We start from the raw sequence: 12,966 nt of genomic DNA, 5'->3' as shown, positions 1-12,966 counted from the left end.
TCTTCTTCTTCTTCTTCTTCTTCTTCTTCTTCTTCTTCTTCTTCTTCTTCTTCTGTTTTGGAAGTTGTTCTAGCAAATTCCAGTTTCTCATGTTCTCATGTTTTGCAGCAAACATGGGTTTTGCCCCAGTTTGCTGAAATCTGTACTGTAGCTGTGGATAATCCTTTCTGGGAATTTGTTGATCTACTTGGGGTGGGGTGGGGGACTAATGGGAATGAGATTATTAGCTATAGAGATTATTATTACAGTTTGAGGGGGGAAAGGAGTTGGGCAATAAACCATTGGGAAATTCCAGTCCTGTTACTAGTTTCTTTTTTCAGGACTCTATGAATAGTCTGGAGTTGGGCAGATCAATTTCTCTGTCCCATTTCTTCCCTTTGGTTGTTGTTCTGGGCTCTCTGCAACATTTTTTACCTCCTTGTGCATTCTTAGGCTATTTCGGTTAATTTGCCGGTCCTGTTTTTCTACTTACGTGGTGAGCCCTCTCTCCCCCATACTTGTAATCTGGAGAACTGGGTTCGATTTCCCACTTTTCCACAAGAAGTTGGCTGGGTGACCTGTTGCTGATTACAGCTGCCTCAGAACTCTCACATCCCATGTGTAGGCAGGTAAACCACCTCAGTGGCAAACCACCTCTCAATGTCTCTTTCCTTGAAAACCCTACGGGGTGCACACATACACATGCACAGACCAGCAGCTAGGAAGTAAGGGGGGAAATGGAAGGAAAGGGAAGACGGATCAGCTTACTCCCCACCTCAGACTTACAAGGACTTGGTCAACTCCCTGAAAGCCTTGAGGTCTCCACAAATCAAGGGTTCTACAGGGCGGGTGCTAATCTGGAGAATTCATTGGTTGTTTCCTTCTGCCCCGCCCCCTTTCTCTTGCAGGCACCAAGTCTTTCAACATGATGTCCCCGACGGGTGACAACGCTGAGTTGCTGGCAGAAATCAAAGCTGGGAAGAGCCTCAAGCCGACCCCCCAGAGCAAGGGGTTCACCACGGTCTTCTCGGGCTGCGGCCAGGCGGGCTCCAATGTAGGTTGACAGGCTAAGCTGGTTGCTTGGCCAACTCTTCAGCCTGCTTGTAAAGGGGAGGGAAGAGGCAACGTGGGAATGGGATTAACAGTGTGGGGTTGCTTTAATGGCAAGGGAGAACCGGGTGCCCAAAGCATCACTGAACAGGATCGGTTCTGCTGGACAGGAAAAGGGAAACACTGATGAGCTCAGGAAGCTGCTTTGTACTGAGTTAGGCCCTTGGCCCATCAAAGGTCAGTGCTGTCTACTTTGACGGGCAGCTGCGCTCAGGGTCTAAAGTCTTGGGTATCACCTGCTAGCTCTGAGATCCTTTTTAAGTGGAGGCGTTTATTGTGGGGAGAGGAAGGCAAGGAGTTTGTAAGCCACTTTGAGACTCCTTGCAGGAGAGAAAGGCGAGGTAGAAATCCAAACTCCTCCTCTTCTGCGTGCTGTAGTGGTTAAGAGCAGGTGGATTCTAATCTGGAGAACTGGGTTTGATTCCCCACTCCTCCACCTGAGTGGCTGAGGCTTATCTGGTGAACCAGATGTGTTTCCACACTCCTACCTTCCTGCTGGGTGACCTTGGGCTAGTCACAGTTCTTCAGAACTCTCTCAGCCCCACCTACCTCACCAGGTGTCTGTTGTGGGGAGAGGAAAGGAAAGGAGCTTGTCAGCCACCTTGAGTTTCCTTACAGGAGAGAAAGGTGGGGCATAAATCCAAAATCTTCTTCTTCTTCAGCTGGGTTTTTCTATGCAGAGGAGTCATCCCCGTTTCAAATAATCGTGTTAGTGTAATAACTGCAAGAAGCAACAAAGTATAAATTAGTTAACCACTTTACACTGATGAATTCCAATCGTGTTCTTTCTGTGTTGTGAATGCATGCCCCCATGTGGCTGGAATTGATCTTGACCACAGGAGGAGCAAAATCAAGTTTTTGATGGAATTCCAGTCCCAACTCTGTCCATCTCCATACCCATAGAGACGTAAAATAGCAGGTGAACATGATAAAAACTAGTGGTGACTTAGCAGAAAAAAATAATCCAAGGCTGCGCCCTCCTGGTTTGGGATATTGCACTAGTAGTCCACATCGAAATCATTTGTGTTCCAACTGTGTTCCTCCTGTGCAGTATCCCTGTTTTGAGATGTTGCACTACTAGTACATATCAAAATCATTTGCAATCGGTTTCTGCAAGCAGGAAAATCCAGTTGCGGATGACTGCAGTAGCGCAAAAGAAACTCAGACAAGAGCCAAACAGTTTTCAGACAGGCATCAGAGAGACCCCCCCCCCCCCGCTCTCCAAATTCTCTCATTCTGTTTCCTTCTCCGTCCAGGTTGAGATGCCCAACTCCTCCCCGTCTCCCTCCAGGACACCAACTCCCCCGTCTACTCCAGATGGAGCTCCCAGGCCCAGTGGTTCGCCCGAGCCAGTGCTCAATGGCTCTCTGCTGTTGCTGGCCTCACCAGCTCCACCCAGCCAGGCAGATATTGAAGCCCTCATCCCCACCCACGACGAACAGGGGCGGCCCATCCCAGAATGGAAGCGCCAGGTCATGGTCCGCAAGCTGCAGATGAAAATTCAGGAAGAAGAGGAGCAGAGGCGCAAGGTATGCGAAATGGTGGGGGGGGGGGGTGGAGGGGTGAGAGGAAGCCAGCATGCCGTGGTGGAAGTTGCAGTGAGTTTGCTGTGAAGAAATCGCTTTCTGCAGGCCTAGTGGAAATCGGACTCTCTTGCAGCTGGGCGGTGACTACCGGGTGTTCTAGTATCTTCACCTGGTTGGCCAGAAGAGTCCAGGGAGACCCCTTTCCGCACATGCAGAATAATGCACTTTCAATCCACTTTCACAATTGTTTAAAAGTGGATTTTGCTATTCTGCAGATCTGCAAAGTGGATTGAAAGTGTGTTATTCTGCATGTGCGGAAGGGGTCCCTGAGAACCAAACCCAACTGGCTCTTCGGTTCTGGCGAAACCATTGAGTGGGTACACCTGAAATTGGCGAGGGGGGGTGTGTGTCTTGTTTATTTCCTGCTCAGTCGACTGCAGACCATATCGATCTAACTCTGTGCTCCCCATCCTCCCCTAAGTAGCTTTAATCAAATAATACTTCTTTTCATACTCTCTTCTTATATCTCCTCTCTTCCCCACTCCATAAGAAACCAGATCAATTTTGTTTGGAGCTTGCCCGTGAGAAAAGGCAGAGGAGCTTCAGTGTGCTTTTGGAACGAATAATATTTCTCAAGAACAGTCCATTAAAACAAGGAGATGTTATTCTTCTTTTTTCCAGAATGTAACCCGGAAAAAAAAACAATTAATAAAGCAAAGGTTCTATTAAGAGTTGAGCTGCTGCTATGACTAGATAATTTTGAAGAACTCCCTCAGATGTTTTGCTTATGAACATGATGGATCTTTTCTCAAACACTGTATGACTCCATTAATTCCTTGCCTTCCTGTCTGATGAATCGTTCTAGAGAGCAGTGATCGAAACCTGTTTTTATTCATTTTATTTTATTAAATTTTTATACCACCCCTCCCATTGGGGGCTCGGGGCAGTTTCCACAAAATACACCATCTGCATTGGTCAGACCTCACCTGGAATACTGTGTCCGGTTCTGGGCACCACAATTCAACAAGGATATTGACAAGCTGGAACGGGTACAGAGGAGGGCGACCAAAATGGTAAAAGGTCTGGATTCCATGCCCTACTAGGAGAGACTTAGGTTAGAGAGATGATGGACCGGTCACTCTATCACATCATACCTTCTTTTGAAAAAAAAATCTTCCTGTTCTTAGTTTCTGCTTGATTCCCCTCACACATAAAGACACATATCTCTGCCAGCCAAATTAAGCTCCTATTTGCCTTGTTTCCTACACTGGTTTTCCACAGCTGCCCTTTCACCATCTCGGAACACTCATGAACATTCCGTGTGTTGCCGCAGGACCTCAGTCGCTAGCTGAGTGGCAAGAGAGAGTTTTGCAAACTACTTACAGTGGCCTTCTAACTTAATTCTTCTTTTGTTTTTTATCTTGTGAGATTTTTCTGTGTGCCGGGAGGTTGGGCTGCTAGAAGGAAACCGCATGCATCTCCTATGACCTCCGCATGATTTTGAGCTCTGTGCCTTGGTGTGACTGTCTCTAAAATGCATTTAACCTGCAGTATGCGCCAAGGGTCAACTCTTCAGGGCAAGGCCTTCCAAGTTCTGATCTTTCCTGCGATTAAATTGAGTCCATTTGGCTAGCAAAAAAAGGACATCCCCCCCCCAAATAAAATCCATTATCCCCCATCACAATACTGCAGGATTAAATGCTTTACATGTTCACTCAGTGGTGTAATGTGTGAACACCTCCCGGCGGGGTCTACCGTTGAATCAATAACACCATTATGTTCCTTGTGCGGTTCTTTCGCATGCCCGCCACGTGAGCTGAAAAACTGTAAGTGTGTCTCTCTCCCCTACTCCCGCACCACCTATCCCCCCTCTCCCCCCTGGCCTACGTTATCCCCCTACCCCCCAAAGTCGAATGCTCTCAACCACCCTGGGCCGTTACCATTACACCACGAAGGAACATGTAAAGCCTAGCGTGTGCAAAACAAAGGACTGTGTACAGGCCGATCCTGAGGGAGACGTTTTCCCTCTGTTCTTTTTTTGCCCTGCCTTAGCTTCACTCCGGTAGCTACTACCCTCAGGAAGGCTGGCGATACTCCCATGCCCACAATGCCATCCTCGGCCCCTTTGGGGAACTCATGACCGAGGAGGACATCCTCCGCATCGAGAAGCAAATCGAGAACCTGCAAGTGATGCACAAAGTCCAGAAAGTGGAGACGGAGCTGGAGCAGCTGGAGACGGAGCTGCAACAGCTGCTGCCCGTCTCCGCCGCCTTGGCCAACGAACACTTCACCATCAATCCCAGGCGGATGCAGGGCCGAGCCGACGACCTCCCGGCTTGGTGCAGCAAGATCTCGACTCTGTTGAAGAGCATGGCCGTCCTGCTGGCCACGCTCGGGGGCAAGGCCACCAGCCTGGCTGACATGGTGACACCGGAAGGGCTGGAGCAGGCGGAGAATGCTGCGGGGGCTTCTCAGCAGGCCGCGCCTCCCTCGAAAGACGGCCCAGCCAACATTGCCCGCTCCCAGTCCTTCAGCTGCACCCGAGAGGAAGTGGAAAAGGAGATCCTGCAGTCAGGAGTGTCGGTGAAGAACCTCAAGGCCAACTATGAGCTCCACATCCAGTCCCAGTTGCCCGATGTCATGTCCAGCCGGGTGTACAAACGGAAGAGATCTCTTCCCGTGGGAACCACCCCGTTGGCGTATAGCCGAGAACCCATCTTGGAAGAAGACTACATTAGCGCCCTCGAGGGATTTGGTGGGCTGGGTGAGGATATCGCTGCAATTGGCTTGGAGCTGCCCATTCAGCTCTCACACGCCCCTTTGCTCTATGGAGAAATGGGGCCTCTCTTATCCACACAGGGGAACTCTGAAAGTGTCGACGGAGATTCCTTTGGGGAAGCTCTGTTCAGTCCAGACCATAATACCAGGAGTCTCCCGGTGCAGACGGAGCTGAGCTGCGTCCAGGAGTACATTGACATGAGGAAGGAGAGGATCGTCTACCTTTTCCTGGAGCACTGGAAAAAGTGGACCTTCACCGAATCGGACAAGCAAGCGACCCCCAAGAGGAAGATGGCCGCAACGCTGAGCACCGACGAGGCCGACGAGGACAAGACATACAACGGAACGGACGACACCCTGTCAACAGAGATGGGGAAGAAACCCAGCGACGATGACCGGCTATTGTATTTCATGAAGCAACGGCAAGTGGTAGGGAAGCTGATCGCGCACTGGAGGACCATCATCAGCCAAGTGCCCACCAGGCAGATCCGACGCCTCAGCCGCAGCAACATGCTCTACTGGCCCGAACATTTCCTGCCTCACGTTAGCGGCACGCCGGTGGAGTATGACAGCCTCACCCTGGACCTCTTCATGCTGGGCTACTTCCAGCTTCTGGAAATGAGCATGACTCGGGAAGAGCGCAAGTTCCGCCACCTGCTCTGCTACGAGATGTTCGATCGGCTGGGGAGCCACAGCTGGGAACTTATCCGCCAGTTCCACAAAGTCGTGATGCAGGAGATCGAGGCTGGAAGGAGGGACTGGCTTGACGGCTTCGAGGACCTCAAGCAGGAGTTCTTTGGGGACAACTTGCTACCCGACAGCACAGTCGCCGTGGAAGTGGAGGTGCCGGCAGAGCCGAGTCCGCCGCCTGTCCTCTGCCACCAGGAGTCATCTCAGACCTTGATCAGCAGCATCCCAGACCCCAGCCCTTCTGCAGACGAACTGGCCCCAACTCCCACCCCCAAAAGCAGGAAGAGCTCCGTCCAGCTGGTTTCGGAGCTTGAGGAATTCAGCAACGAAGACATTTGCAGATACATAGACCGTAGCTTCTCCTTTTGGAAGGAGAAGGAGGCAGAGATGTTTGACATTTGAAGATGCTCCCCGGGTGGGTGGAGAGGGCTGCCGTCTCACGCAGGCTGAGCTCAGGCCCGGTTTCAGCCTCCCAACTTGGGGTTGGCCAATCCCAAACCCTCCCACCTTCCTGGGAGGCGTTCTTGGTTGCTGGTTGTGAGACCAGGGTGGACATCACAACTGTCCTCAGCAAGAGCTTTTGCTTACATTCTTGGAAGGAGGTGAATAGACGATGGCTGTGCTTCTGTGCAGGCCAGAGCTAAGCCCTGGTGGGGAAGCAATTGCACTTGTTTGCATGTCCAACGCTTCTAAAACTCAGGGTCACCCAGTGGAACTGGCTGGCGGTAGATTCGAGGCACACTAAAGAAAACCCCTCCTTTCCACTGGTGTAGTCTTAGCTTGTGGGATATGCTGCCGTCATGCATAGCAACTGCCTTGGTCTCAGATGTTGGATAAATGCATGGAGGAAGGTGCAGTCCATCCACAGTAGCAAAATAGCTATAACCAGGTATTTGAGGGAGGTTGGTCATCATCACGGAGCCGCCCAACTGCTCACTGCTGGGTTGGATGGATCAATGGCCTGATCAGGGAGGCATCTTCTGACCTTCTTATACTGAGTCAGACTTTTGGTCTATCCATTATCAGTGGCTATCGAAGGGCTTAGGGGGGGGGGGGGTTCCCAACACCTCCTACCCTTGACCTGTTTTAGCTGATGTCAGAGGTTGAACCTAGCTTGTGAAACTCTCTCCAATTACCAGCAACACTTTTATAAAAACACTTGAGAACAGTTTCCCCAGAATATTCGAAACTGATTTTAAGATCTGTTGGGGAGGCGTCATCAGATGGGAAGAGAATTATCTCCCAACTGTCTGTGTACACGGATCAAAACCCAAGCAACAAACGTTTGCTCTGGGGTAAAGCTAAAAACAGGAACCAACGAGATACAGCCTTTGCAGACGGTAAAAGAGAAAGGGAGAGAAATTATCATCAGTTATAATTACGACCTGTGTTTTCACCAAAACTTTGTTTAAAAATAGCTCAGAGCATCTGGAGTGGAGGAAACGGGTAGAATGGTTGCAGTGGAAGCTCCTCCCCTCCAGCTTTACTCTTGAGTAGTAGAGAACCCAGCAGATCTTCAAGGGGGAGGTCAATCCTAGAAGACAACTTTCCCCAAAGATGGTTTCCCTGCCACCAGCAATCTTCCTCCGCAACATGCAGCCACCGCGTAATGTTGGGCATGTTCTAAGGATTGCTGCCTTGGTTCATGCAGGACAGTGGTGAAACCCCGCTAATTTGGCCAGATCCCTGCATAGACTGAAAGCAATCTGGTAGTGTGTGCCCTCCCCATTCCATCCTCTATGGTCCATGAAGTTTTTCAGCAAACAAGTCAGTGTGGAGAACATTCTCTGAGTGTAGATGGTCTTTCCAGTTGTATTTTGAGGTGGGAAAAAGAAGACAGACAGCCAATGTACGTAGTGCCAGCTCCCCAGGTAACCTAAATTTATATGAAACAAGAGTTTGTCTTATGTGACTTGCGGGGGCTGCTTTGAATGTGTTATTCTGCCTTCTGGGTAGTGTACATATTTGGTTTGTTTGCTATGTGTATATACAACCACGTTTCTTAAATATTTGACAGCTAAGGCACACTTTTTTCTGAATTAAAATAGACACATACTTCTCTCTCAGCAGTGGCATTGGAGGTTAAGAGCTCGTGTATCTAATCTGAAGGAACTGGGTTTGATTCCCAGCTCTCCCGCCTGAACTGTGGAGGCTTATCTGGGGAATTCAGATTAGCCCGTACACTCCCACACACTCCAGCTGGGTGACCTTGGGCTAGTCGCAGCTTCTCGGAGCTCTCTCAGCCCCACCTACCTCACAGGGTGTTTGTTGTGAGGGGGGAAGGGCAAGGAGATTGTAAGCCCCTTTGAGTCTCCTGCAGGAGAGAAAGAGGGGATATAAATCCAAACTCTTCTTCTTCTTCATGTTTGAAGGGTGAGTTTTTAGAGCCTTTTGGCTAAGAACCAACTAGCTTCGGACTAGCCCACTCTCCTCTGTGTAGTTGGGTATGTCCTATAGTTGGAAGGCTAGTTCAGATCAGTCACTCATTCAGAGATGCAACAGGCAGCTCTCTTCATAAGTAGCTAACTCTGCATTGAGAATGTTTGCATCACATCAGAGGCAAAATTACCCACCCCAGTGGATGCTGCTTGGAAAGAGGTAAGACCTGGACAGTAAATCATGCAGAGGCACAACAGGCAGCATCTTCTGGGGCCCCATAAGAGTTTATAACTTGTGTCATTGCATGCTGCTTCTCCCGCAGGATGTGAGCTGCAATTTGTTGTCTCAGAGTGTACTGTGATATCCAAATGATCAGTGCAGAAAATTTGGACAATCTAGACAATAGATCTTTTTCCAGTTGAGTGAGTGGCCAGAGGGATCTTGTTTGAGCTGGTCTGTTTTGTGATGTGGTTTATTTCTTCCTTGCACATTTCAAGTCCTCTTGTTTGCCTTTATTCACTTGAGTCACTGAAAGCTGGAGACCGTCAAACTGATTGTAAAAGCAGAGATGGGGTTGGGGGGGTTGGGTGTGTCCACATGGGGCTCTTGTTTCCATGGTAAAATAAAGATGTGTGATGCGTGGAAGGATTTGGCTGTGTTTTTTATTAGCAGGAGGGAGGTTTGGGTCCATCAGTATGTTTCTTGCACTGAATATGAAATGCTGAATATTATGTTGTGGGGTTGGGAAGGAGAAATAGGCACATAGGAGGTGTTCAGAATTGATTCCCAGGCTCTTAGACCTTAATACACACACAGTTATATCCTTCTATGTCCATGGATGCTGATGGTCTTAGAAGGATGTATCTCTACTTAAGACGATACTGCAAATCTTAGCAAGGGGAGGTGGGTTAATAAAGAACAATGTGGACTAGTAAGTTTTGTGGCTTTCTTTGCAACAGTGCTTTAAAAGCCCTTTTCCTTTCTTTTCTGTTCCCTTTTCCTATTAATTTATAAATTAATACTTAAAAGTCTTAACATTAACAAAAATACGCAAAGAGAAATTCACCAAAGTGCACGGTACATATTCCATAAGGACTCCAAGTTCCTTCTGCACCAAATATTAATTCTAAAAGTAATTTTTCACCACTTGGTCATTAACCACCTGGGTAAAATTGGATCTTTGGAGTTACTAATAAGACTTGTCTCACTTGTCTTCATTGGTTCTCATTTTAATCTTCAAAACCACTAATCATCTTTTTTTTTTTGCTATTTCATCCCAATATTCTATCAAAGGTTTCTGATCGTCCAAAAGCTTTATTGAATTCTTTTCTCTGAGTAACAAAATCAGCTTGGCCGTCTCTGCCAACTCTGATACTTTTGCCCACCATTCTTCCGTTGTAGGTATAGCTGGCATTTTCCAACTCCGCACATAAAATATGTGCTATCATATATAAAAACAAAGGTACATGTGCTTTGGTTGTGTGTTCCTGCATGGCAGGGGGTTGGACTTGATGGCCCTTCCAACTCTATGATCTCTTCCAACTCTATGATCTCATGTTTTCTTTCCAGAGATCTGTCCATAAGTCATTCCCTTTCTTTTCTGGAAGCCGCAAACTTCGTCTCATCCATGCTTTGGCTCCCACCCTCCTCCTCCAGAGCTCAGCTTCTCTCACCCTCCTCCTCCAGAGCTCATCCCTGCCACGTCCAGCGCTTGTGAGCCTCCTGGTTAAGACCCACATAACTGTCCAATCCGTACCACTCCTAGCATCCTTTTGGTGCTCAAGCAATTCTGCCGACTTGCAAATGTGATGCCTGCAAGAGTTGGACATAGATATATGAAGATGGTGGAAGTGAACAGCGGAAGTGAAACAGATTTCAGTTTTCCCTGATTTGTCACGAACTGTGTGAGTTAGGAGAGGTGTTGCCTTCCCCTTTTCCCACACCTCTGTCTTCTGGTGCTGGCCCTTCTTTTCTTCCTGATGCAGAGAGAACATAAGAACATAAGAACTAGCCTGCTGGATCAGACCAGAGTCCATCTAGTCCAGCATTCTGCTACTCACAGTGGCCCACCAGGTGCCTTTGGGAGCTCACGTGCAGGATGTGAAAGCAATGGCCTTCTGCTGCTGCTGCTGCTGCTCCTGAGCACCTGGTCTGCTAAGGCATTTGCAATCTGAGATCAAGGAGGATCAAGATTGGTAGCCATAGATCGACTTCTCCTCCATAAATCTGTCCAAGCCCTTTTTACAGCTATCCAGGTTAGTGGCCATCACCACCTCCTGTGGCAGCATATTCCAAACACCAATCACACGTTGTGTGAAGAAGTGTTTCCTTTTATTAGTCCTAATTCTTCCCCCCAGCATTTTCAATGGATGTCCCCTGGTTCTAGTATTGCGAGAAAGAGAGAAAAATTTCTCTCTGTCAACATTTTCTACCCCATGCATCATTTTATAGACTTCAATCATATCCCCCCTCAGACGTCTCCTCTCCAAACTAAAGAGTCCCAAACGCTGCAGCCTCTCCTCATAAGGAAGGTGCTCCAGTCCCTCAATCATCCTTGTTGCCCTTCTCTGCACTTTTTCTATCTCTTCGATATCCTTTTTGAGATGTGGTGACCAGAACTGAACACAGTACTCCAAGTGCGGTCGCACCACGGCTTTATATAAGGGACCTTGCTGGGCAATGCCATTTGCTGTGTTTTCTTTCCTTACAGTCCCAATGATGTGGCTTGCCTGTCTCTTTCCTTTCCAAACAAGTAGCAGAGAGTGGACTGGGTGGGTCAGATATTTCTCAAGCAGCTATAGAAAGAAGAAGAAGAGTTTGGATTTATATTCCACCTTTCTCTCCTGTAAGGAGACTCAAAGTGGATTACAAGCTCCTTTCCCTTCCTCTCCCCACAACAGACACCTTGTGAGGCAGGTGGGGCTGAGAGAGTTCTGAAGAACTGTGACTAGCCCAAGGCCACCCAGCAGGAACGTAGGAGTGCGGAAACACATCTGGTTCACCAGATAAGCCTCTGCCACTCAGGTGGAGGAATGTGGAATCAAACCCGTTTCTCCAGATTAGAATCCACTGGTTCTTAACCACTACACCACGCTGCTTGAGACAGAGCCACACCTCTGGCCCATCTTGCTGAATATTTTCTGATCTGACCACCACCAGCAGCTTGCCTACGACTGGTGTTTCCCAGTACCTGCCTTCTGAGATCCTTTATACTGAGGATCGGATCAGGGTCTCTTGGGACATAAAGCTGTACCATGGGACTATGATTCCTAACTGTACCATGGGACTATGATTCCTAATTTTATCCTGTGAGATAGATTAGATAGTTTCAGATTGTCCCAGTAATTTTCACAGTGGATACAGGAAACCCATCTATCGCAGTCTTCTGACACTTCCTCTTGCTGATCTTCTGCCGTTCTCTGAACCAGCTGCATATAACAGGAAACTGCCCCTGTGTGACTCAAATCCCACCAGGGACTGACCAAATCCATATCCCAGAGCACTTCTAGCCTGAAGCACCCCCCTGCTCTGGTAGTCTCCCATGACCTCAGATTCCGCCTTTTCATTATCCTCTCAGGGCTAATACTCTTGAGAATTTAAAGCCCAACACTCCGCCAAAGTTGAGCTCCGCTTACCTCGTGCTCACTCGTCTTTTCATCTAAGCTTCTTGCCCTGGTGGGTTTGCCAGGCTCTTGGCTGGCGCTCCAACCCACGCGCTTCCTTTGACAAGGAGATGGGTCAGCTGAGGATATATCTGTGTGTACAGGCCACAAGGGGGGCTGTCTAGTACGCTGGCCTTGGGGATTGCATTGCGTGCAGTTCTGGGCACCGCAATTCAAGAAGGACATTGACAAGCTGGAACGGGTCCAGAGGAGGGCAACCAAAATGGTAAAAGATCTGGAATCCTTGTCCTACGAGGAGAGACTTTGGGAGCTGGGGATGTTTCGTTTGATGAAGAGCAGGTTAAGAGGTGGCATGATAGCCATGTTTAGATATCTGAAGGGAAGTCATGTTGGTGAGGGAGCAAGCTTGTTTTCTGCTGCTCCAGAGACTAGGACCAGGAGTAATGGGTTCAAGGTGAAGGAAAGGAGATTCCACCTAAATATCAGGAAAAACTTCTTGACAGTAAGGGCTGTTGGACAGTGGAATGCACTACCTCAGAGTGTGGTGGAGTCTCCTTCTTTGGAGGTTTTTAAACAGAGGCTGGATGGCTATCTGTTAGGAGTGCTTTGATTATGTGTTCCTGCATTGCAAGGGGTTGGACTAGGTGGCCCTTGGGGTCTCTTCCAACTCTATGATTCTAACCTGGCTGTAACTTCTTTGCAGCAGGCAGAGAAAAAAACCCAAGTGCTTCCTGTTTATCTCTGTCAAGACAGCAGCTGAAACAGGGTGCGGGCAAAATGCTGCAAGTCTGGTCCAAATTCTGGATCATCTCTTGGTTATCCTTGCAGAACCTTGAATATTGGAACGTCCATACAATCATGATGCATAACAACTAGAAATC

At 48.5% G+C, this 12,966-nt stretch overlaps 1 protein-coding gene across 1 annotated transcript in view; it reads left to right on the top strand.

Annotated features, from left to right (window-relative positions):
• ESPN (espin) overlaps positions 1–12,966 on the top strand; it is a 100,603-nt gene that overhangs the window by 79,810 nt on the left and 7,827 nt on the right. The window contains exons 10-11 of the mRNA XM_048519181.1: positions 888–1,033; positions 2,346–2,618. Of these exons, the coding sequence (XP_048375138.1) occupies positions 888–1,033; positions 2,346–2,618 (419 nt within the window). The remainder of the gene's footprint in view (positions 1–887; positions 1,034–2,345; positions 2,619–12,966) is intronic.

This window comes from Sphaerodactylus townsendi, linkage group LG16, assembly GCF_021028975.2.
Source record: "Sphaerodactylus townsendi isolate TG3544 linkage group LG16, MPM_Stown_v2.3, whole genome shotgun sequence".
NCBI lineage: Eukaryota > Metazoa > Chordata > Lepidosauria > Squamata > Sphaerodactylidae > Sphaerodactylus > Sphaerodactylus townsendi.
This window is presented reverse-complemented; position numbering and strand designations above follow the sequence as displayed.